The sequence below is a fragment of the Haplochromis burtoni genome, unplaced genomic scaffold (assembly GCF_018398535.1).
Source record: "Haplochromis burtoni strain Fernald_Lab_line unplaced genomic scaffold, NCSU_Asbu1 Contig_13, whole genome shotgun sequence".
In the NCBI taxonomy this organism is placed as follows: domain Eukaryota; kingdom Metazoa; phylum Chordata; class Actinopteri; order Cichliformes; family Cichlidae; genus Haplochromis; species Haplochromis burtoni.
This window is the reverse complement of record NW_024582374.1, coordinates 1,689,459-1,713,404: the sequence shown is the minus strand read 5'-3', so window position 1 is coordinate 1,713,404 and position 23,946 is coordinate 1,689,459. Positions and strand designations below refer to the sequence as shown.

Genomic DNA, 23,946 nt, shown 5'->3' with positions numbered 1-23,946 from the left:
GGAAGCACATACATTTATGTAATTTATGGAAGTCTTTTGAGCTTGAAAGGTATGTAAAAACCATAACAGGAGAAGTAATTACTCTTTTGTATTCATTTTTTCTTTCTGCCTGTCTCCATTAGTGTGGAGAGGATTATCAAAAAAAATGCATGATATCTCTACACTCTTCTCACAATGTGTACCGCTATCAAATAATACCAGTGGCAGCTGTAACAAAGCAATGGCCAGATACTGCTTCTGCACTACACTTTGAATTAAAATCACTTTAAAATGATGTCTCTGCAGCCTCTCATTCTGTTAAATGTTGGCTCAACTCCTCTCTTACCTCCTTGGTTTGCATTGTGATAAAATGCAAGAAAAGGAGGCAAGGAAATGATGCATAAAATGAGTGTCTGTACAAAAAGTTGCATGTATAAAAGTCAGAACATATTTTTCTGTTATACATTCACCACAGCTCATTCTAACCTCTTTCCTGTGAACTTTGTGTTAGTTATGCTATTACTCATTAAGGGAACAATACACCTTCTCTGTTCTTCTGTTTTTCTTTATAAACTAGGCTCCAGTTGTACATCACACCCAGAAACATCATTTCCAGGGTCATTAGAAAAGTGAAGGTCAATCAGGTGATTTAATAAAATGATGAAATGCTGCATGTCAAATGAATGACTCTGCACTGAGTAGAAAACAACAACAAAATAGTGTGTTAGTGATTTTATATTTAAGTAAAGAAATGCATGGCAGTGGAAAAGTTAGAAGGGCATGCATTTCTATTTTATACTGATCTGTTTACACAGAGTAAAATTAAGGTGCACGGTTAATAAAAAACACTTTTTAAACCTACACTGGGGTCAGTGATGAGAGGATTTAAATGAGAGGTGATGAACACAGTGAGATGCAACATGTAGGTGCAATGAGACAACCAACAGCAGCATATATTAACACCAAGGAGGGTCGCGCAGCCAGCATGGACGAGTGACTTCAGAGCTACTGGTGTGGTAAGTGTAGCTTTAAAGAGATTCTTAAATAACTCAAAGAAAGTGACTCTGGATCTGACCTGCTGTTGTCAGAAAGAGGGATCTACAGCATATTCATGCAGTTACAGTGATAACGATAAGAACACAAAGGGAATTGGCAGAGTTTCCTTACATAACATTCAAGCTGTGACTCTGCTGCCATGCTTTTTACAACTTATATGCTTAGGGTGACCAGATCCCAGCAGATTAGATGTCATTAAAGATTTTGTGGGCTATAAATTATTTCATAAATCTCACTTGTAATTGAAGAACAAATATGGTTTACTTTTTACGAGCACAAATGGAAGCAAAGGCTTGTTTTAATGGTCTTTACATACTTGTTTATTTCATTTGTCTTTTCCAGAAAGCATTAAAACTGTTAGCTTCTGTTTCAGTTGCTATTCTGTTTCCAAATCATTTTTAGGTTTTATGGTAACTTCATAAATCCGCGCACTTATTTTCAAGCCACATATTTCCTGCAAGCATCTGTTGACTCTGGCAAACATGAGCTAATCAAAATGTGGGAGAACGGGTTAATAAAATGAAGTTTGAGGACACCTGGTCACCCCATATGTGCCATGCATTTGCCGTGTGTCGTGTTCCAGTGCAGGAGCTGCCGCAGCAGTAACGCGCACTCTCAGATAAGACTCACAAACATCAGAACCGTAAAGTGGTTTCCAAATTCAGCTGAGCTGCCACATAATTCAAAAAGCTATGGGAACACAGTAGTTTGCTATTTAGATGAAAAATATTTGCTTCAAACATTAAGCATAGTACATACCTGTCATCGTGCAGGGGCCTGACATACCCAACAGATAAAATGTTGAGAGATAGAATATTAGGATCAATGATGGTCTCATCAGATTCGGGCGTGTTGCGCAGACGTCCTGGGAAAGCAGAAATGCCTCAGTGAGAACAGCTCATACAGACTATTGGTAAAATGTATTCAGCTTTAGAGAAGCTGAACATCAGTCTTACCCACAACAAGCTCACGGACTTCCTTCCATTCTATGTCATTTCCAGATTCATGTACAATAGTAACGGTGATTCTCCTCTGGAGGCCCTGAAGAAGGAACAAAGATAGAGTGAGCACACAGAATATGCTTTTACGACATTTTTCAAAGGTTGCAGAGCGTGACACATCCACTGAACAGGCTGTCTACAATTACTAAGACCAAATTGGAGACGCTTTTGATGTGCGTCATTCTGGGTAGAATTGCATTTGCCCTCTCAGAGCAGAGCTATGAGAGGGCAAATGCGAATGTCTTCAGGCATAAAAGATCCTTTGATGACAGTTGATTTGACTGCAACATATTTGCTCCCAGCCTGACTAAGATACCTGGTGCAGAAGAAATGTGCCATGGCAGGGCATTCCTCCTCTGTGGTCCACTACTGCAGGGATGTAGCTGAATGACAGAAAAAAAGAGAGTCTCAGAGATTTCTGTGGCCCATCAAATTCTCCCAATTTTCTGCTGACTCGGGATACTCACTCCCCGTTCGCCTCCAGCTCGCAGATCTCGAAGAAAACCATGAGGTCATATTTACAGTGACAGGGTCCTGCCTGTGGACGGGTCATGGCCGTCAGTTTGGTGGCAGGTACTGCGTTGAAAAAGATTAGAAATAGGATTATACAAGAAGGCACAATAGGGGTAAACCTAGTGCAGGCTAGCAGCTAACAGCAGGGAGAACAGCTACCTACCCTACAAAGGAAAGAGAAACGGGAGAAGAAAGGAAATCAGTGATTCAGGGAAGGAGCACCCACTCAGTACTGTACAAGAAGCTTTTTTTCATTTAGCACATTTTTGACCGCTCTGTGTAAAGAAATAAAAGTCTGAACCATCCTTTAGGCGAGAGAATGCATATGTATGTCTTTATAAAGCACTTTAACGTTCAGGTGACCAAGTGGGGATATTTACAATGCCAGACATCTTAATCTCTATAAAAGCTTGGTCGCCTGATGGATAATAGTAACATTTTTGTACAGTAAGTCTATAATGTTAATAAGACTGACTAAGAGTTAAAGAAATCCTTTAATTTCCACTGGTGCCCAAAAGCAGTTCAGAGGTAAAGAAAAAAAAATCCATGCATCCCTTAAATTTGTCCCAAGCTGAAGCAGAAATCAATTTTATAAGAATAAATACAATATAATGTGATGCATTGTGGGAGTTACTATGTATTTATATATATTAAAGGTGCTTTAAGTGTCACTTTTAGAGATGCGATATAATTCTTAGCCAACGGAATAACTGAAATAACAATCTGGTGGATAACTAACGCTAATATTGTTCATCTGTTTGTTTTCTACCTCCTTGGATTGATTGCTTTCCTATTATAACATGTGAATTTATTCCCAGGGATTGATAAATCTCAGGTGTGTTATATATGCATATGCACCACAATGTACATTATAGTTAACATTCCCATCGGAGAGAGTTTCATTCGTGGCAGACTAATATAGAAGAAAGGCACTGTGATCCAATCAAGAGGAGCTCAAAGAGGGAACTGCAAGGAGAACGCACCACATAACAGTGAACACACAGTACAAGAGAGCCAATCCAACTGCAGAATCCTGACACATGAAAACTCCCCTTTTATATCGATTAACTTGAGTTTTACTACACAGCAAGTAGCAACTAGTAACTGACACTGAATATTTGTGTTAGTGCTTTATCTACGAGGCGACTCAGTCACAAAACCTTAGAGCTGGAAGAGATACTTTTAGTGCTTTTAAAATGCACTTGGCTCATTTAAGTCACACCAAGAAAAACACTCGATATAAAAAAGGGTTTCCACTTGCAGGATTCTCTTGGATCTGACCAATCAGTGACCAACCCGGCTTCTGAGCTTTAATAACTGAACAGATAGAGATGGGTGGAGCTGGCAGCTGAGCTTGCTCGTTTCCTTCCAGCAGGAAGGAAGCAGCTAAGCCAGCGGCAGACAGAGCGTGGCCTGACAGCGAGTCCACCAGTGACCCATTGAACACATCTGGGACCAAGTATCGGATGAGCTCCAGCGATTTCTCCCGGTCCGACGAGGCGTCAGGATCCACTGCTCGCACCCAACAACATGAAGCTGAGATGATACGACTTGCAAGCAGACGAGTATCACAGCAATACAACAAAAATAAATGATAAGACACGAGCAGAGCATCTTATTTACCTGGTTTGGAGAGAGGCATCACTCGTGGAAACTGTCTCCTGCAGGGGCGTAGTGGACTGGGTGTCACAACACACGGTTACGTATGAATATAAAGAATTGCAAGCATATTCATCATAGTATGTGTATAAATGCAGTAAATGCTATAAGCAAACACAGTACCTCATGACATCTTTACAAAGAGGAAGAAAAGGCTGCTTCTGGTAGTGGCCAAAGACTTCAAACACAATTGGCTGAGTCTTGATGTAGTCCACGAATGATCTAGTAACCTCAACAGCAATCTACAAAAATAAAAAACAGTCCATTTTAGTGCCTAAACTCTTAAATACAGAACAATGCATAAAGCTGTGCAGGACACGAGCCGACTCTTCTTACGTTCTGCACATGGTAGAAGCCGAGAGGAGGGCCGCGGCCTGTGTTTTTTAGGGGTTCAGTGGAGAAGGCCTCATCATGGCGGTGGATGAAGCTAAAGACAAAGTAATCAATGCAAAGTTTGCATGTAAAACAGTAAAAAGAACACCAACGATCACAAATCTCCAGCGGAAATATTGTGAAGAGCAATTTACTTGAACTGGCAGAAGATGTCGGCATATTCCGCAGAGATGCTGGAGGCTTGCAGGACAGTCACTCTGAAGGTAAAAATATTACCGATCCTGAGATGTTCCAGAGTTGTATCGAGTGCTCCATCCAGACCAGCCTTCAGTGGATTCTCCACCTCATCTGATCCAGCTGCAAGGAACCACAAAAAAGAAAAAGGAAAAAAGAAAAATAAACGCAGGTTGGAAACTAGACTAGACATCCATGAAAGTTCTTTCCTAACCTAAATCTGGTTGGTGGGTGTGACCTTCATGTTTAATTTTTAAAGATTAAGCTTTGTTATTCGAGGATATTGGACAACCTAAAGGTTTCCCAGTAGCAAGGGTCTTGACTTTTCAGTGTTGATATTCTAGTTTTTTGATCTAAAGGCCATGAATAAATCATCAATCTACTTAGAGTGATCTATTTTATTGATCAAGAAATTCAGACACTGTTAATTCTACACTTTGACTTTGGTAAATACTGCATACATGTACGTGAGGTGAAAGACACTGCAAGATTGTATAACACTGTATGGATGTTATATAAATCCCTGCTGTTTAAAAAGGCCTCTCCTTTTACTCCTTTGTGTGTTTTTATTAGATTTAGTGGGTGTTTTTGCTTTTTTGATTGTTTTTTGCATCTTTTTTATTTGTAAAATGTCTGGCGCAGAATATTTTACAGCATCATTCTGACCATTAGATGATCTCATTAGTGTTAATAAAAAAAGAGCAAGAAGCATCTGGGTTCAAATCTCCTGGTTGTCTGAGGGGAGGTCGGTGAGGACTTCAACCACTTTTAGATTTCAACCACATTTAGTAGTAAATTTTCTTTAGGAGTAAAGAAATGTGTTTTCAATGACTTCAAAAGACAAGTTTTTCACATTTTTACTCATTAACAGATCTCAGTGATGTTTAGACACTTCTGTTTAATGTTTTTGTTGGGTAGGTTGCATTCCAGGTAGATGCTGAGCTGACTGTCAATAAATTCTACTGGAACAGACGAGGAATGGACTGGAGTTACCAAGAAATTGGAGACAAGCATTTGGGCTAATTTATACGTCTTCCACATGAGCCACCGTTTGCCATTGTCTGCCCTCCAAATCCAAGCCTATCTAACATAATTTCTTTTAAAGTCTTTCCTGTGAATTTTCAGTCTGCTGAGCCAAAAAGGAGACCATACACACACATACAGACACAAGCAAACACGCAGAACATGTGCCCATTCACTCGTAAAATACGATTACCCGCACATGTGTTGTTGTTGACTTCATCAGCTGACGGCCCCATTTCTGCATTCTGCCCTTCTCCCTCCACGATCCGAAGCTCCTCCTGAGAAATCCCAGTGCGGGACAGTCCTACAGAGCAGGACTCTGACTGGAACTACAGGAGCACAGCAGAGTGGTGAACAGTCCTCAGATTTTTAAACAGTTACATCATTTACTCATTTAGTTGTCTACCAAAACATTTTTCACTTATTGTATATGATAACGAGGGCTTTATTTTGCATTTCCCTCTTCATTTGAGCGCCACTATTGCATTCATTGTAGAGAAATAACACATTTCTAAATATAGTCACATATTTCAGATGTAGTTGGAATTCTCTCAAAGGCAATTTTAATGACGGGTATGGGTTATTTCTTGGTAATTTCTTCATAAAATAAGTGGATAAAAGGTCTGGAGATGATTCAGAGTTTGGCCCTTGTACTTGGAGGCTGTTTCTATAAATACAGAAAATGCATCAAAGGAAACTTAAATGGTAAAAGAAGTTCTTCTAAAATTGAAAAAAAAATACAAAATACATCTATCAGTTGGAGAGAAGGCAGGAATATTAGCAAAAGTAACAGTTTGGTGCTATCTGAGTGAAGTAAACGTCTACACTGGTGACACAGCGCTGTATGATGGCAGGATCCTTTCTTTACATTCGAGATAAGTGATTGGTCAAAGCCACTGACCAGCATGTTTGTATGGCCAGAAAACCCTAAATCTATTGAGAGGGTACATCGAGTTCTACAAAAATGTTACAAATGTTAAGAAGCCTTAGAACAGCGTGTAATTCAACTCTTTTTGTAAACACCTAAAATCACAAAAATTGTGACGGCAACTGTATACAGAAGTAAATCCTACACTGTGAAAACTAACTGTAATAACTATAGTGTGTTTTTCACTACCTTTTCATACTGCTGATCCTCAAAGGAGATTTTGGCAGTGCCCGACTGCCTCACTCCGGAGCCGTAGTCGGGAGCCTCCTCATCAGCTGGAGGGAAACACAAAGAACCTTCACCTCACTCCCTCCAGAAATCACACACAGCTTGCCCCGTCAATCGCTTCAACGATCGTGAGTCTGAGGATTTGAGCCTTACCTGATATGGCCTGTACTGCCACCCTAAGGAAGCCCTTTACCTCTCCCTTCTCACTGACAATGGCCACGCGATGGACGAGCGGAACCGGGTACAGCAGATTACTCAGATAAACAAAAGCCCTGCATGGGAAGCCAAAGAGAAAATAAAAGGGGAAAAAAAGCATTAACAAGAACCAGACCAAGGAGACGTGCCACATTTGATAAAAATCACTGGACTGGACAACAGAACACAGAACTGCAAAGCAACCAAACAGAAGCTGGGACTGCTCTTGCGACGGCCATGGCTGCCCTTTACTATTGCTTTGGAGTGGGCTTATCCTTATCATCCAATAATGACTATATAATCAGGTCAATAATGGGTCACATGCAATAACCCTAAACCTTTGAGTTGTACTGATGAAGGATAGTGAGGCTAAGGAGCATGTATGTAAGGCTAAACTTTCAATTCTTTTTATTAACTTCAAAAATTAGAACCCAGCTCAAGACTTTGCTGGATAGCAGATGTTTTCGTCGTAAGCAATGAATTCATTTTAATGCATTGCTTTATGATCACATGCTATCATGACAATGACTCTATATAATGTATAAAGCCAAACTGAGAACTTAAAGCACTTTGCTACAGACTATGTTTCTTTGAGAATAGAAATTTGGGAACAGCTGCATTAGAAATGCTTTTCTTAAAAATAATAGAATAACTGATCCACATTTTTCACAAGCCAATAGGGATAGACATTTAAGGGTGGACAGCGTAAAAAAGGACAGGCTTATGACAAGATTGGTGAGGTGCAAATAAGGCATGCTCAGGACAAAAAAGGTGAACAAAAATGCTTTCAACTTTTTGACTCAAAAGGAATCAAAAGCAAATGGAACAGAAATCATCATACGGAACATGGCTCAGCTTGAATCAAAACTGCCAACAGCTTCATAGACTGTATGCTACATCAAAAACCAACGAATGACATCAGAAATCAAAGTGCACCTCCTGGGCCGGAGTGGTAATTTCTACAAAATAGGGGTACGAGTTCATCATCAGACGTATTCACGTAAAAACCGACAAAAAAAAAAAAAAGGTCAAAATGAAAAGACTTGTGCTCTGGCATGCCTAAAAGAGACAGCTGCTGCAGAAACCAGCTCTTTCATCTTGAGATTTTGAGTCTTTGTTCGAACACCACTTAGCTCAAAAATTTTCAGATTCTTTCAACCGTATTCAGGTTTCACAGCACGGTGAGAACATTTCGCTGTTTGTTCCTCTTACTATGCACATCAGACCTCTATCTACTTCTTGAGCTGCATCAGTGCTTTGGGGAGTCAAAAGTCCTTTTTCTTTTTTATAAGCCACTATGATTTGACATACACCTCAAACAGCCGTGCAGCGTCAGCACTGCATAGAAACAAGAAGCATAAATGGACCCACTCTGGACTGAATTTAAGAAGAATTTAAGTAAGAGTGAGACGCATCGAGCCACTGTATACCCCCACTCCAAAAGCAAAGAAAAATAAGCATTTAGTTGAAAGAGAGATTAAAGATAAAAAGGAAAAGATGGACCTTAAAGTCCAGAAATGTCTACTCCAGTGTCCGCATGGTGTGGTACTCAACATTTTCAGCTCAAGATTTAGAGATACTGTGAAAGCTAAGGCAAGACACTAAAGGGTCTGGTTTGACTTTGAGCAGTAAGCAAGTGTTTAAGGAAATCAGTAAAAGGAAATGCCACAATTAAAAAAAAATGTAGGAAAAGTTGTTTTCCAAATTTCGGTTGCAGCTTTCCAACTGAAATGCTTCATGCCAGTGTTAACACTGAACCAGCAGAGCTCTGAGGTGGACAGTAATTTGGAGAAGACTTCAGTTTGACTAATTTCCCCTTCAAGGTCATCTCCTTGTGTAACCTTAGAGTGCTGGCAGTGTAGCGTCTATTTGAATCACTCTTTGGATGGCTGATGACCACTTTCACCTGAAGATTTGCCATGGACTTTATGAAAATTAGGTCACTACGTTCATGTTCAGGATTATCCTTAATAAAGAGAGCTGGATCTCTATCTACAACCCAAAGACCAAAGAGCTTTTTTCAGTGGAAGAGTGTCCAAGAACTAAGTCAGTCTACTGGATTAGGAGATGCTGCAGGGCTGAAAACATGAGCCAGCATCCAAGGGCCAAGCCTGCGGTTCCACTAGTAACCACTTATCCTGACTCCAAAAGCAAGTCAATCCCTACTGACTCCCATGTTAAAATGCTATTTTAATGTTGACCTCTGTGATAAAGACCATCCAATAAATTTCTGTACCAATTTTGATGAATTCAAGCATTACAACCTCCGATATCATCACTATGGGGTCCAAATAAACAACATAGCAGCTGCCAAAATGCAAATAATGTAGCTTCAAAATGTCAAATTAACAAAATACAGTGCACTGACTGGAAATGCAAAGTTTTACTTTAACATCCAGTGGCATCTGAGAACAAGCTGAACTGTGGTTTTGGGCCAAATAAAGACAGTCTTGGTCATATAAACATTGCTGTCATGCTGGAAGCTATCCAGAGGTGCACAAAGAGATAACCTTACAGGGTGTTTGGCAAAAATCAACTTAGGTATGCTTTGCTTTTTAATTTTTATGGAGAGAATCACTTTAAGATCACACCTCATGTTTGCCACATAAAATAACAAAGCACACTATGGTTATATTTTGTGTATTTATGCATACCCAGCCCACAACTCAAGGAGGGCTATGTGAAGATATACACGCTATTATTCACTGCATTTCCAAGAATACTGTTCCATCTATCCTGATGTTTGCCAAGGGAAAGGGACCTTGCATCTCAGCGTGAAAGAGCTAGTTTCCTCCATCAGCATGCTCCTGAAACCTCACCAACCTTCCCACTACACTGAATAATGGTGAGCGGTCGTAAAAGGGATCCAGGCCTTCGCTGGAGCCTCGGCAGAGCTCTCTCTCATCATCATCATCATCATCATCATCATCATCATCATCATCATCATCCTCTACCCCGAGCTCGGAGCTCGGGTCGTCCAAAAAGATATCATCGTCCAGGTCGTCCAAATCCTCCAACTCCTCCTCCTCCCCGCGACCCTCCCGCTGCGAGTCAGCCAGCTCAGTAATTTCAGAGGTGGAAAGGGTCGGGGATGGGGTGGGGTCACTCATGCGCTCGCTCATGCATGTGTTGAAAATGGGATTTCTGGTGCAGCCAGAGACATGGGAACTAGGTTAGTACAGTTAGAGAGAAGGGACGCACTGATCCACAGGAGAAAACCTTCTTCCCTCTGAGTCAGAAACAGCTTTTATTGTTTGTTTCAGTGTTGAGCAAAGAGCAGAGAAAGAGAAGACAGATGGGAGACTGCAGAAAGCTACAAATGTTGTGCTGATCGTGGGATATAGATAGACACATTTCTAACTTTAGGCATGTCAAAAACAAGTATTATTTCACCTACACAGGTATTCACTGTAATTTGCCCAGTCCTCATGCGCAGATTTAACCGCACATGTAAGTTTCTGCTTGGTGAGTGTCAGGGGAATTCAAATTTACTGTTTTAAGTACAGATTTTTACACATGCGTATTAAAAGAAGAGGCTAAGATGAATAAAATGTAGAGAAGGCAATTCAAGGAATGCGCACTCTTGCAGGTAACTGTAATCTAAACTGTTAAAAAAAAGTGAGCAGGGGAAGGAACCAAAGTTAATCATGCCAAGTGAGCCAATCATCAAAGGAGCTCTGTCCCATGATTGATCACTTTTTAAGGGATCACGTGCAAAGAACCTCCTTAAATGACAGCTTCAGTTCTATAGACCGAGGGAGTCCAACTCCAGTCCTCAAGGGCCAGAGTTCAGGTTTTAGATGTGTCCTTTATCCAGCACAGCTGATTTAAATGGCTAAATGACCTCCTCAACATGTCTTGAAGTTCTCCAGAGGCTGATAATGAACTAATCATTTGATTCAGGTGTGTTGACCCAGGGTGATATCTATAACCTGCAGGACACCGGTCACTGAGCCCTGGAGTGCCCCTACTCCTGCTGTAGACAGTGCTGTTTGACACCATATTTGCTCACAAAATGAATTCTGTTGACCAACCTGTTAACAGGCACTTGTTACAGTTGGATTTACTCCCAGCAATCACTGGATTACTGTAATGGTACACTATATGCTGCAACTGAGCTTTGGCAGTGAATATTTATGTGTGTGAAATAAGATCATTTGCTCACGGGCTTGCTTAATTGCATCTAAAGGTAATGACAGAAATTAAACGTCATACAGATTTCATTTGAAAATGGCCAGTCACTTTGAGTTATCACATCAGCCACATATGTACAAAGTGAGCTTGTATTCAGTTATGTATTAATTCAACCCATCAGTTCTCGACAGCAGCTACATTTTTTAAACTTCAAGTGTAAAGGATATAGTATAAAATAGCAGTAAACTATTAAAAGCATTGAAAACATCAAATGTTGTGCATCTGGATAAATATACACCTGCTTTCACCTTTATAATATGGACAGACAGATTGAAAACCTGAAAAAGAACAGCTCAAGGGCACAGTTTCCAATGTTTCCATGTCTTGCAGGAGCTGAATAACATTAAAGGCTGGAGTGAGAAGCTTAATATTACATAACAGGTGCAAGTGAGAGAGCGAGAGCGAGAGAGAGACACTGGGAGGCCATGTGCCAAGGTGGAAGAGAAAGAAACAGCAGGTTTTGAGTAGGAGGGCTGACGAAATGTTTTTCTCAAATCTTGCATAGATGATTTTCCCATTGATGTAGAAAGCTCTGTCATTAGCTGGGATGTATTGTTATCAAATGTATTTGATACTGTTACTTCAGTTTGTACTGGCAGGTTTTATAGTGGCTGAACTGCAGATAATTAATGCAGGTGTCCCCATCATTTCGGAGTACACTCCACACACAGTAAAGCCGCATTTCCAACCCAAGTGCCTGGAACTTTAACTCTCAGGAACGACATCCTGCAAGTGGAAAAGTGGACAGCAGCCTCCCTATATCCTAAATTTCTGATAGCTATGGCTAATACTGGTCTTTTTGGCCTCTGTATTTCTTATTCCTGTCCCGATGTGTTGGACTCAGTATTTACCTGCCAACCAGGCGGAACCAGGGGAAGCGATCGTAAAAGGGGTCACCTCCCGTCATCACATTTTCACAGTCCTCCACAGTACTGTTGGGCACATCAGCAGCACGATCATACATTTCTCTCATCAGATCTAGCCTCTGCCTGCAGAAAGCACCAACAATGAAGACATAAAAAAGACACAGAGCAGGGTGTTAATGAGAAAAAGTAAACAGCTTGGAAGAAATAAAATAGCACTGAGGAAGACACTGAAGCATGGCTCTTTTTTTTATTGCTGTTCGATATTAGGTTGGTAGATATTTTTAATTTGGAAGTGCAATTATTGAAGCGAATGTTTGCAATAAAAGAAACTGACTTATAAACTGAAGAGCACTAAAACAAGAGTTTCAGTGCGACACTTAATGAATTTTTGATTACCAAGATGAGTTTAAGATTTTGTTCATCAAAGACTTGCGTGCATGTTCAGCCACCTTAGTTTTTCTAATGTCCAATAGTGAGTTGCTCCATTCTTCTGATCTTGCACCTCCACCGCCACGATAGTACGTGGGAATTGTCGCTTCTCTCTGTCTTTAGTTGCCTCTGGGGGCAACAGGTCAGGAGGCAGGGGGGAGTAAAGAGTGTCTGTCAGCAACACAAACTGGAACTGCACCTGCAGGGGAAGAACGAGTATGCTCAAAGAGCCATTTCACAGCGTAGACCTGTGGATATATTCATCAGTCTAAATGACATTTCTAACCTTCTTCTTAAGTTCGACACTGATCGCATTAGCCTCCTTCAGGAAGATGGCATTTCCCCATAAGAGATCACGCAGCGAGGTGAACTGGTAGCATCGCCATTTACGGAAACTCCACACAGCCAGCTCTCTTTCCCTCTCCGTCCACTGCACTGTAGGCCAGAAAGAGGACTCGATGAAGGTATGATTATCCCTAATATAGATTTATAAATGTGTCTTAGTATTAATTGTTTTTACCTTCTTCTTCCGGTTCCTCCTCTTCTTCAGGGCCTTCTGGGTTATAACGGTCCACTTGCTTCTGAAGAGCCTCCAGCTTGCTTTCATAATCCTAATAATTTATAATTAAAGTTTTAAATACATGAACAAGCCATTCACGTTGAATTAATCATTAATAACTGGTGAAATGAAAGGCCCCAAAAAACTGCATTTAGAATTAAAGCGCGGAAAAATGTGTCGCGGCGTACAACTGTGCATATAAATACTGTCAAATACACATCCATGAGAATTAAAAATACTTTATGATATTATGCTGCAGATCCTGCCAGATAAAATTCTCCCACAGACTGTGGATTCTCCTCGTGCCACAGAGAATCAGAAATGAAATGCTGTAGCTTGTGGGCTGTCAGATCTGCTGATTAAATCTTGTTTTTTTTAAAAAATAAATAAATAAAATGTGTCTGTTATGTAATCCCATGTATCGGTTCTTCTTTCTCCTGCTGAGTAATATTTGTGAGTTGCAAAATTGCCTAGAAATTCCAGTAAGGTGAACTTTGCTTCACATTTGATCTGAAAACACCATCATAATTTTTTTATTTGGTATTTTCTGTAAATCTGCTCACTGATAATACAGTTTATATAATGTAAGCAGTAGATACCAATACTGAAATATACAAACTGCAGCTACATCTGTGTGTACGACAGTTCAGATAGATTTTTTGTTGGTTTTACTTTAATGATTACTGCTGATAGCAGTCAAAGCTGAACTCTCATTACCATACCAGTCTTTGCTGCTCTAGAAGGTTGCTGGCCTCCTCTCTTTCTTTGCGATACTGATCTTCCAGCTCCTGCAGCCTGAGGACAAAAAAACAAAGTGAACAAAAAAGACTTGATGTAGGTGGGTGATGCCCTACCTCACTGTGTGTTTTTAAGCCATTGATACTGAGAAAGAAGCTCAGGCTTGGGTAAAGTGGCAACTTCGGTCACTGCTTCAGACAGGACCACAAAAGCAAATTCTCACTCCATCTGTAGTCATCTACATTTGGAGATATGGAAGTTATGTCCTGACTTCTCCACCTTTCCTGAATGCAGGACCCCGGCACAGAAAAGATCAGACTTTAATGACAGTAGATATATATGACTTTGATTTGAGCATGAAAATGAGGAACTGGATTGGAGGTGGGTTACAAAGCAGCCAGTAGCAACAGTGGGGATAAAGCTATATAGATTATGCACACCATGTAAGAGTCCATGGTTACACTGTTTTTAACCTCACTGCTTTATCTGATGCTTTTTCTCTAATACATGAAGACTGGCTCATAAATTGCTCAGAAGTCTCAGACTCAGAAAATATTAAAAAGTAACTGAATGCAGTTTTAGAAATAGCTGTGGGTCTCTGGAGTGGTACCCTCGAAGACTGTTAAATTAAGACACAAGCTTAACTGCTGAGCCCAAATTAGAACAAAGTCCAAAAGAAAAAAAGAAGATCCAAAACATGTGGAAACAAAGTAATCCAAAGCACAAAAATGTGGCAGGAACAAACAGAGCAAACAAAAATGAGCAGGCTGAGGAGACGACAGAACTATTTATAGACAGGGATTGATTTCTGACGTAAAACAGGAAAGATAGGAACAACAATCAATCATTCAAATCTACTCTAAGAATAAAAATACACATTTTATTCAGTTTATCTGTGCATTGGGACAAACTGTTTCCTTATTGCACCTTGCAATAGGTATAGCAAAATCTAGAAGAATTGGTGCAAACCTGGTCCTTTTTTTATACTAACTGTTACCTTAAGTTCCAGAAATGGACTTTTACTGTATCTTTATTCCTGAAGGCGTACCTTTGTTCCATTTCTTGCTTCATGTCAATGCCCTGTTTCTCCAACAGCTCCCTCTGAGCGAAGGCCCAGTCCACAGGCTCAACAGGGGTTTCGGCACATGGGTTCTTATCCCTGTCAGCCCGGGCCTGTACAGGGTGGTTAAAACGGAAGACGTGGCTCTTCCCCAGGATGATGCGATTTCCTGCAAGGGCATCACATCAGATCAGAGAGTACAAGTACAAAATCTATGCATATAATGTTTGTGCTAGTTATGGCACAGGTTGCACCAACCTGATTTCAGAACAGTGGGTTCTGTCACCCTCTTTCCATTAACGTATGTCTCAGCTCCTTCACAAGGCTCAAGGATTACTGCTGCTCAGGAAAAGAAAATTCCATATGAGGTTTTGCTGACAACATTACAGCAATGTTTAACTTTGATGTGCACAGATACAAGTCTCACTTTCTCCCATTGGGCCAGTAGAACTAGTGAAGGTGCAGTGCTCGTCCTTTATGAAGTGACCACTGAGGACTATATCCTGGCGACTGCTGGCATCTAAACGACCGACCCTAAAATACATAAAAGTTAGTATGAATATATATAAAAGCAAGTTAATAACACACTTCATCTATGTAACATTTAGTCCTTTTTCATTTAAAGGGACAGTTTACCTCAAAATCAAATGTAGTCTTTTTCCTCCTGCATGTCGTGCTTTTTATTCATCTAAATTGTTGGGCTATACAGATGTGCTGAAAGCACCTGAAACCAAACCCCAATCCCAAAACACAGTAACAATGTTTGTTTTCGGAAATCATGTCCTGGTTACTTTAAAAATTCACAAACGTTACTGTGAACAGTTCAAAGCTACACCATCAGATCGTATCACTGTGCAGAAGAAAGCGTCCATCCACCGTGACAAGAGGCTCATGGTGGTGACAGTGTCACAGGAAGTAATCACTGATGGCCTCCTCCTTAGCTGGGCTACATCATTAGCCAGCCATACCTTTACTTTGGCTGATGAATCCATAGAAAAAAAAGAATTCTGGCAGGAAGCTGCTCACATCAAGCTGAGTGAATTTCTTTTAGTAACCAGGCTGTGATTTCTGAAGAGCGACACTTCTGCTACTTCTCCTTTTGAAATCACATCAGTGTGACAGAGTACGATCACATAGTGGCTAATTGAAGCTAGCATCTAAGCCCATAATCTCATCAGGAAGGTGTTCACTGAGGACAGGGACCAAGAAATGCGCCTTTTCTTTTTAACAACTACAGAAATTCTCATCCACTTACTGCCTATTAAAACCATTACAGCTTTATGGCATGTCCATCTTTCATATACAGTTTATGTATATGAATATATTCATTTAAGAAATAAATCAGTGTATGTAGTGAAAAAAAACAAGTACTAAATACAATACAAGGGTCAAAATGGGCGACAAACCACAATCTCCTGGCTGATAAACCTGTGACCAAAATGTGAGTCTCTAAATGGGGACCACTGGCAGAGAACATTTAGTGCCAGTGAGGCACAGGCATCTGACACAACATTATATGACGCCATGTGATGAGAACATGTTTGCAATGCAGGCCTGTTGTCTCTTGAAGTTAGATTAGCATAAAAACAATGTCCTTTTTTAATCAGTATCGTTCTAATACAGCAGTTCTTAAACTTTTTCTGGTGTGCCCTCATCATAAGCTGACCCCACACTTTTTATGAGTCATTCGCAATAATATGGGAGGCATCTAATAATAAAAAGGATCCAAGTGGGGTTTTAATTAAATAAAGGTCATCATGACAGCTTCAGCAGACTTTACTTTCTACATAAATCACATTTGTTTACATCGCATTTTCTCCTGGTCTCCCCTGCAGTGGTTTTGTCCTCTCAGGGTGAGAACCACCTTCCTCTTATTACGCTGTAAAATGTCAGCCTCTAACCTGGTGATCCCGTCTTTGATATAGTACAGCAGGCACTCAGACATCAGAGGGTCCTCGTTGAGGTTCACCAAATGAGGCGTCTGACACAGAACGGGGAATATTTCACTGTTAACTTTCGGTAAGCAATATGCATGAGTCATTCAACATCCATATGTTATTTACATTATAACATATGTCAGCTGTGCACAACAGGTGGTCTGAAATACAAGCTCTCCCAGTAAGAAACATCAAACAATCAGCAATAGTTAAAACCATGCAGTCACTCCCCACAGCGTCCCAGCATGGAGTGTTTAATGAAGTCAGATGTTTTGGGGCTGCAGGCAAGCAGCCATAAATCACTGAAATTAGGGCACTGCTATTATCTTTTCCCCCATGTTTACACCCATGGCTGCCTTCGGTGCAGTGAGGGAGTGTTTGAAGTGAGTAATGAAGTAGATTTAGGATAACACTTAATGAAACAGTGAAACTCTCGTCTGATCTGCCTCGACGAGGCTCGAGCACTCATCAGAGGAGACACTTTAAACACTTCAGAGCTACAAACCTCGTTGGGGGAAAACAGCCCGACTGTGTCGATAAACACGGGCTCGGGCTTTCTAGGGCTATCAGTGGGCTTTGGGGGTAAATAAACAAGCACAGCAGTGAATAATCGAAGCGGTAAGGATTATATCACAGTGGTTTTGGAGAAGTAGAATACATCTTTTACCTTCTTTGGAGAGAACACACCAACTGTTCCACCATCTTCTCGCATTGCTACACCCATTTCGGCCAGCAGGGCCTCTCTGTTGACGAATATCATCAGCATACCAAGTGAGATATTTTTTTTAATGTAAATATACTTTTTTTTCAACATTGATTCAATGAGAAATGTTCCTAAATAAAGCATAGACCCAATATTATTCTGGAAGTGGCACCAATTGCTCTATACTCAGATCACCGAAAGCTTTTATTTTTGGCCAAACAGTTACTTTGCCAGATTAGCTCAATCTGATCACAGAACCACAGCTAGACGTCACTGCTTCGACAATCCTGTAACCTGAGGACATGCCACATCAGTTTGGTTTTCTTGTTGATTATAGCTTAGCCTGTAGTAGGTTGCATTTGGTGCAATATGACGTTATTCCTGATTTGAGCCCAGAATCACAACGTTAACACAGCGTTTCCTGATGGCCGCTGTGGCGTAGGTGAGATTATCCAGCCTGTGACTTTAATCTCAGAACACCAAGGTTTCTTATGCTTTTTTATCTTTAGTTTTTGCAGGTTTTGACTTTAATATCTTTAATGTCCTTGAAACTTTGAATATTTACTACTAACCTTAGAGAACTTCTTTATTTTTTATAAAACTTTTATAAAACTTTTATAAAAACAAAAAAAAGTTTGTTTTTTAAAGAAATATATTTTCCTGCAAATGAACAACTGTAATCTTGGAAATTTAGAAATTTTAATTCAGGAAATTGTCCTTTTTTTTCCTTTGAATATTACCTCTCTCATCTTACAGCATTTAAGTTTTTGTATGTGTGTTGTAATCCTCCTGTGTTTCTCTTTTCTTGAATTATTAGGATGGTGTTCCTGTTTTGGCATCTTTAGTATTTCCAAAGTTTAATCTTAAAGAGGAATTTAAACAATGCAATAAAATAAATTAAAATAAAACTAAGCATCTGGTTGTCTTACCTTTCCATTCTAATGGCTTCTGTTCTGCGAAGTTTCTCTTCCCAGGTCTCATTGAGCTCAGCGATGATTTTCTCTGTTTCCTGACGTTAAAAAATAAAAAAGTGTGGTGATAATCATTTAAATAATAACTATATCTGGACTTAACGCAAAGAAACATCCAAATTCAGCAATGAAGCAATAGAATTCCAGTATATTCCAGTATTTTATTAGCTTACTCAATTGCTTACTTTTTTAAGTAGCAGAAATTAAATGACCCATATCTGTGATTTCATTAGATGACCTTATGTTGGCATGTAAAAAAGGGTGTGAATATAATGTCTTTGTGCCATAATGTAGAGCTTCACTGAGTATTAAAATGGCCGAAAGCGCCAGGGACACAGATAAAGGGGGGCCTGGGGTGACCCTGCTCTGCTTGTCCTCCTTGGTGCATCATTTTAATTATAACTACACTGCTCATAAAAAGCTTGATTGGCATTCACCAGAGAACACGAGAATTGGTAGGTGTCCCAGTGGAGCCCCATTCTCTTCACAGATGAGGTTCACACCGAGCACGTGTGACAGATGCCACGGCGTCTCGAGCCTTTTTCACGTCTGTCACATGTGCTCGGTGTGAACCTGTGAATAGAACTGGTTGCCAGTTCTGCTGTTCTTTGATGAATTGAGTTGCATTGTGGTGGGCTGTCCCACAAATTCTTTGCAAAAATGCAGCGTGTACTGTGTTTGCATCGATAAAATTCAGAATTTTCACAATATGCTCAGTGTGTAATGGCCTTAGTCTGGGTTTTGGTCAGAAATATGCGCGCGGAAGCCTGTTGGTGGTCATTTTGTTGGGCTCTGGGAATTTCTGAAGACCCATTTGTTTTTAGGAAATCATGTTTTGGGTTATAATCTACTGGAAATGCTCAGAAAGGCAAAAAGTATAAAAGACCAATTTGGTTTTTTGAACTTTTTTATTGAATCTGCCCACAATTAGAAAGACTCTGAACCTCAACAAATGCTTGGTGAATCTCACTGAAGTTTTATTTTCTGACTGTGTAAGACTGGGGTGGGGGTTAAACTGGGTTTTGTGCTCACCTTCAGCCTCTCGATGGCCTCCTCGCTGCCTGGGCTGAACATGATGCGATCGTGCAGACTGGCAATAGATCCGGCCCGACTGGACAAGGCTGAGAGAGATGGAGAGGGGCTCATCCCCGTCATGGCATTGGTCACTGTGGAGAGATCATCCCTTTGATTCACAGCTTGGCCTTTATTGTTATTGTTCTTGTAATCGGATATGTCTGCCAGGGTGGGACGGGGCGTGGGGAGTGGGGACAGGAAGCGGGGATTGGGGTAATCGATAACAGGGAGTAAAAGAACGGAGAAATGCAGACAGAAAAGGAAGAGAAGAGAATAGAAAAGAAAGAAGACACGTGTCTTGAAACAAATCTAACTTACAGAGAGAAATTTGAACTGGTAGCACAGAAGCGAGGGCAGCACCAGCAGAAAGCCACAGACAACTCAAATGATGCAACAAGGAGGCCATCCAGCCACAAGACGACTCAACGAAAATGTAGCTACCATACAAAACTTCAAGCACAGCGTGATATGCAGAACCATTGAGAAACTGTTCGAGCAGCGTGAGAAAAGATTTCCATTACTCATTCCCATTCAAGCATCTCTACCAAAAAATTAAAAACTGTCACCAGTTATGGAAAACAACAAAGTACGTGAGCTCTGCAGAGCCTGTGTGCGCAAACACGATGACTCATTTTTAATGGCGTCTTATTTTCTGCACAGAACATTAGAAAGCCAGAACTCTCAATTAAGATTATTATCTAAAAGCAGCAAGATGCATTTACTGCTCAGCATGCTTTGCTGAAATTATTAATGTCAAACAAATTACTGGAAGCAGAAATCCATTTCTCTGGTAGAGGATCAGACACAGCGATGAGTTTGTCTGATTAGCTTTGAATGAAATTTCTGGGTAAATCTATTATTAAAGTAACACATAAAAAAGGGCCCCTTATATTTTTCTGTTCAGAGCTTTATCTTGGATTTATCGTGGCACCTGAAAGGCCTGAGCAGAAAGCAATAATAACAACCTTGCTGCTGCTGCTATGGCAACACAGAGCAATAAACTGGCCAAGTGTATCACACCCATCCATCTGGACAGGCTTCGGCTCGCCAAGATTGATCACATAATATTGCCTCTGCGGTTAATTAAGTTGTGTATTATGGAAAGACTGTAAAAATCTATGGCATGAAAAGTGCAGAAGACCTAAAAGATCCACTATTATGTAAGTGATTATATGTCTGAAGACTACATCATCACCCTCATCTTATCGTTCCTCTGTGCCCTGTTATCCTGCCTGCCAACAGGCGTTGACAGACTGATGATTCGTAAACTGTAAAGGGAAATGTAACAAGGTAATTATCCAAATATCTTTTTAAAGTAGAGACATTTTCTTTCTCTTAAAAGTTCTATTTTTTACAAATGACCTTTTTCAGGGAACTTGAGAACTTAGGGATCTAACACAGGAAAGGTGTTATATCACCTGGTCCACTTTTATATAGCTTTATAGCTAAAACAGGATAAAAACATTTTTTTTATATGTGCTGCTGCCAGTGTGGTCTTTAAAAAGACCTTAATAAACATACTGAGCTGTACTATAATTTTTAAAAATACATAGCTTACTTCTGTTCAAATTATATTGCTACTATTGACCAACTATACTGTACGTTTTCTTTAATTTATTCATTATAAAATACAAAAAACCCCCCACTTGGAATAATGTTTGAAATGGAGATAAAGGCAGCATGATTTTCAAATCTCATAAACGCATATTCCATTAACCCCAGAACACTAAATATTTAAACTGAGACTTTTTACTCTTTCATGAGAATATTTGGAAGGAAGAAACAATTAAAAGGAAATAATTAAGGGAAATATCGCTGCTAATAAGGTTAACTGGCAACAGGTTAATAACAGGACTGTAATCCTCAATCAGACAAGGAAGGAACGTTTTCCTGTTAAGAGTGCAGCAGCTGCTCTCCTCGGCTCCCACACATTTATAGGATGTTGTTAAAAGAAGAGGGGATGCTACACAGTTGGAAATCACCCTATCCCAACGTTTTTGATTGTGCTGCTGCCATCAAGTTCAAGATGAGGTCATCTTTTTCTTAGACGTTCTATTTTGTTAATTGAAGATAAAAATATGTTTATGAGATATGCAAATTATTGCATTCTGTTTTCTCACAACATCCAAACTTTTAAGTTTGTTTATTGAGGTTTATTCAGATTTTTATTACATCGTTATCTATTTTTTAAATGCTTTGTGAATATATTGCTTAGAATATATTAGGGGATTTAATTCTTTACTGCACTGCATTGCATGTGTCATTAAATCTTTTTATGTGATATGTGTGTTTTCTTGCCGGAAAAATAAAGCGCGTCGTACACAGACAGACCTGCCAGGGGAAATGGATGTCACAATTTCTACGTCAGGGAAATTAAAGATGAAATGAATCCCATTATGGTGCACAAGCTTCCATACTATATTGCTCCGCTGACCTATCAGTGCATCTATAAAGTCATACTCAGATCTCTACAGCACCATAATATAGCAAAGCCTGAATAGGGGTGGAAAACATGCTGTTTGTATTTCATTAACATTAGCTTCTCGCGTTTCACTAAAAATCATGTAAAACAATCAGAACAGTTCCTTTGGTGCTGCAGAGAACACTGAAAAACCACTTTAACACTGCCACATTAATCAGCTGCAATTCTAAGCTGCAAAGCCAGAAAGCAAGAAACAGAAAACACACATTTCAAACCCTCGATATCAGCACCAGACGCTCGATATGCTGGGAGAAGAGACAGAGAGACAGCACAACACCTTTAGTTAAATTCTCCACAGGTAAAAATGTTCATTTAGCTATTGGTGAACACCTGAGCACTGCAGTCTTAATATGCTCTATGCGCTCCAAACATTAATCCTGATCTTTCTCTGGGAAAGGAACTGTGCATGGTTTCAAAATAATATAACATCCATCTAATACATCTGTTTGCAGTACTGCAGTAAAAGTGGTATCAAGATTAGAGATGCAATGAGCTAATACTATATGTTCTGGCCAAAATTATATATACTTTATAACTTATATAGATATAATTATATAAATTAACCAAAATTAGTGGATTACATTTTGGGAAAAACAAGTGTAATATAGTCTAAGCTAATGCATAGGAGAGGTGAGTCATGAGTGAGCATCAACCTCAAACGAAGTATCAAAAACTGCAGTTCCTTTAATGTCACCCTGAGGCTGGCTCCAAAAATGAATCAATCCCATGTTAAAATATTCATATATTCAAAAATGTTTACAGCCAGTTACAAAACAGTTTCACCCTCCATAGATAATTTTTCTACTATAAATCAACTGTTCAACTTTGTGTCTTTGTGCAAACAGGCTGCTAGGATTCTCCTGCTGATGCTGTTTTACATTACTGAGCTGGAACTCTTGACCATATTTGTTTTTTCGACCATTTTTAAATGATTTGAACAAATATATGGTTTGCTGTACAGCTCATCCAAAAGTTTTGTGTTCCACCAAACACACTATAAACTGTTCAGGTGCCTAAGAAAGGGAATATGATATCGGTGCTTGTGGATAACTGAGGCTGTGGTATCTGTAATGGTTTCTGACATAAAAAAGTGCTACTGAGATGATACCTAATCAAGATGAATTCACTTCCCAATATAAGGAGATGTATAACTTGTGCCGTGTTATTTATGTAAGAGCACCCTGCCTGTCTAAGGACAGGAGTGGAGGCAAAACATTTCCTCTCACATAGCTGGTATGATGTGTTAGCTTCAGATGCTAATGCTAGAAACAACGCCTACACCATTTTTTCCAGCCTGTTTTTAGACACAAATGGGAGAATAATGCATTCGTGCCAAGTTTGGTCCTACTGCTGTCTGAAACCACTTGCTATCTATTCATTTTCATTAACTTCTTCCCACTGATTTTATTGCCCTGGCTGGTTCTTAATTTGCTTCTTGGCCTATTTGAACAGATCAACATGTCTGTGAGTACATCACGGCTTCTGTGAGCACAGGGAGAACAAATTTGTTTGTGAGTGGGCTGAGCTGAGGCTGACTCTTAAAAAAAGGGTCCAAGACCATTATGAACAATTTAAAATTCAATCTACAGATAATGGGCACATAAATCCAATGAATGGTCCCTTACTCTCAATGATGTCACCCAGGCCTTGAGCAAAGAGGAGCTCTTTCAGGCGAGACACCTCCTCCTTCAGCTCACGCACCAATCGGTTGTTGGGATCCTCGTTAATGACAGCGTTACAGCGAATCTGTTTGGCACGGTCAGCATACCTGGGAATGCAAAAGA

At 39.9% G+C, this 23,946-nt stretch overlaps 1 protein-coding gene across 17 annotated transcripts in view; it reads right to left on the bottom strand.

Annotated features, from left to right (window-relative positions):
* kif1aa (kinesin family member 1Aa) overlaps positions 1 to 23,946 on the bottom strand; it is a 47,844-nt gene that overhangs the window by 8,109 nt on the left and 15,789 nt on the right. For 3 of the 17 annotated variants that reach the window (XM_042216297.1, XM_042216300.1, XM_042216315.1), the window contains exons 13-38: positions 23,788 to 23,930; positions 22,369 to 22,407; positions 19,639 to 19,841; positions 18,565 to 18,644; positions 17,600 to 17,675; positions 16,897 to 16,976; positions 15,423 to 15,529; positions 15,254 to 15,334; positions 14,984 to 15,164; positions 13,920 to 13,992; positions 13,159 to 13,249; positions 12,925 to 13,073; positions 12,659 to 12,837; positions 12,195 to 12,332; positions 9,973 to 10,293; positions 7,108 to 7,226; positions 6,916 to 7,022; positions 5,992 to 6,127; positions 4,736 to 4,898; positions 4,545 to 4,635; positions 4,332 to 4,450; positions 4,173 to 4,228; positions 2,504 to 2,612; positions 2,353 to 2,419; positions 1,992 to 2,076; positions 1,795 to 1,900 (exon numbers count right to left, since the gene is read on the bottom strand). In XM_042216297.1, the coding sequence (XP_042072231.1) occupies positions 1,795 to 1,900; positions 1,992 to 2,076; positions 2,353 to 2,419; positions 2,504 to 2,612; positions 4,173 to 4,228; positions 4,332 to 4,450; positions 4,545 to 4,635; positions 4,736 to 4,898; positions 5,992 to 6,127; positions 6,916 to 7,022; positions 7,108 to 7,226; positions 9,973 to 10,293; positions 12,195 to 12,332; positions 12,659 to 12,837; positions 12,925 to 13,073; positions 13,159 to 13,249; positions 13,920 to 13,992; positions 14,984 to 15,164; positions 15,254 to 15,334; positions 15,423 to 15,529; positions 16,897 to 16,976; positions 17,600 to 17,675; positions 18,565 to 18,644; positions 19,639 to 19,841; positions 22,369 to 22,407; positions 23,788 to 23,930 (3,099 nt within the window). The remainder of the gene's footprint in view (positions 1 to 1,794; positions 1,901 to 1,991; positions 2,077 to 2,352; positions 2,420 to 2,503; positions 2,613 to 4,172; positions 4,229 to 4,331; positions 4,451 to 4,544; positions 4,636 to 4,735; positions 4,899 to 5,991; positions 6,128 to 6,915; positions 7,023 to 7,107; positions 7,227 to 9,972; positions 10,294 to 12,194; positions 12,333 to 12,658; positions 12,838 to 12,924; positions 13,074 to 13,158; positions 13,250 to 13,919; positions 13,993 to 14,983; positions 15,165 to 15,253; positions 15,335 to 15,422; positions 15,530 to 16,896; positions 16,977 to 17,599; positions 17,676 to 18,564; positions 18,645 to 19,638; positions 19,842 to 22,368; positions 22,408 to 23,787; positions 23,931 to 23,946) is intronic. The other 14 variants (XM_042216338.1, XM_042216339.1, XM_042216346.1 and 11 more) reach the window with 9 other exon arrangements.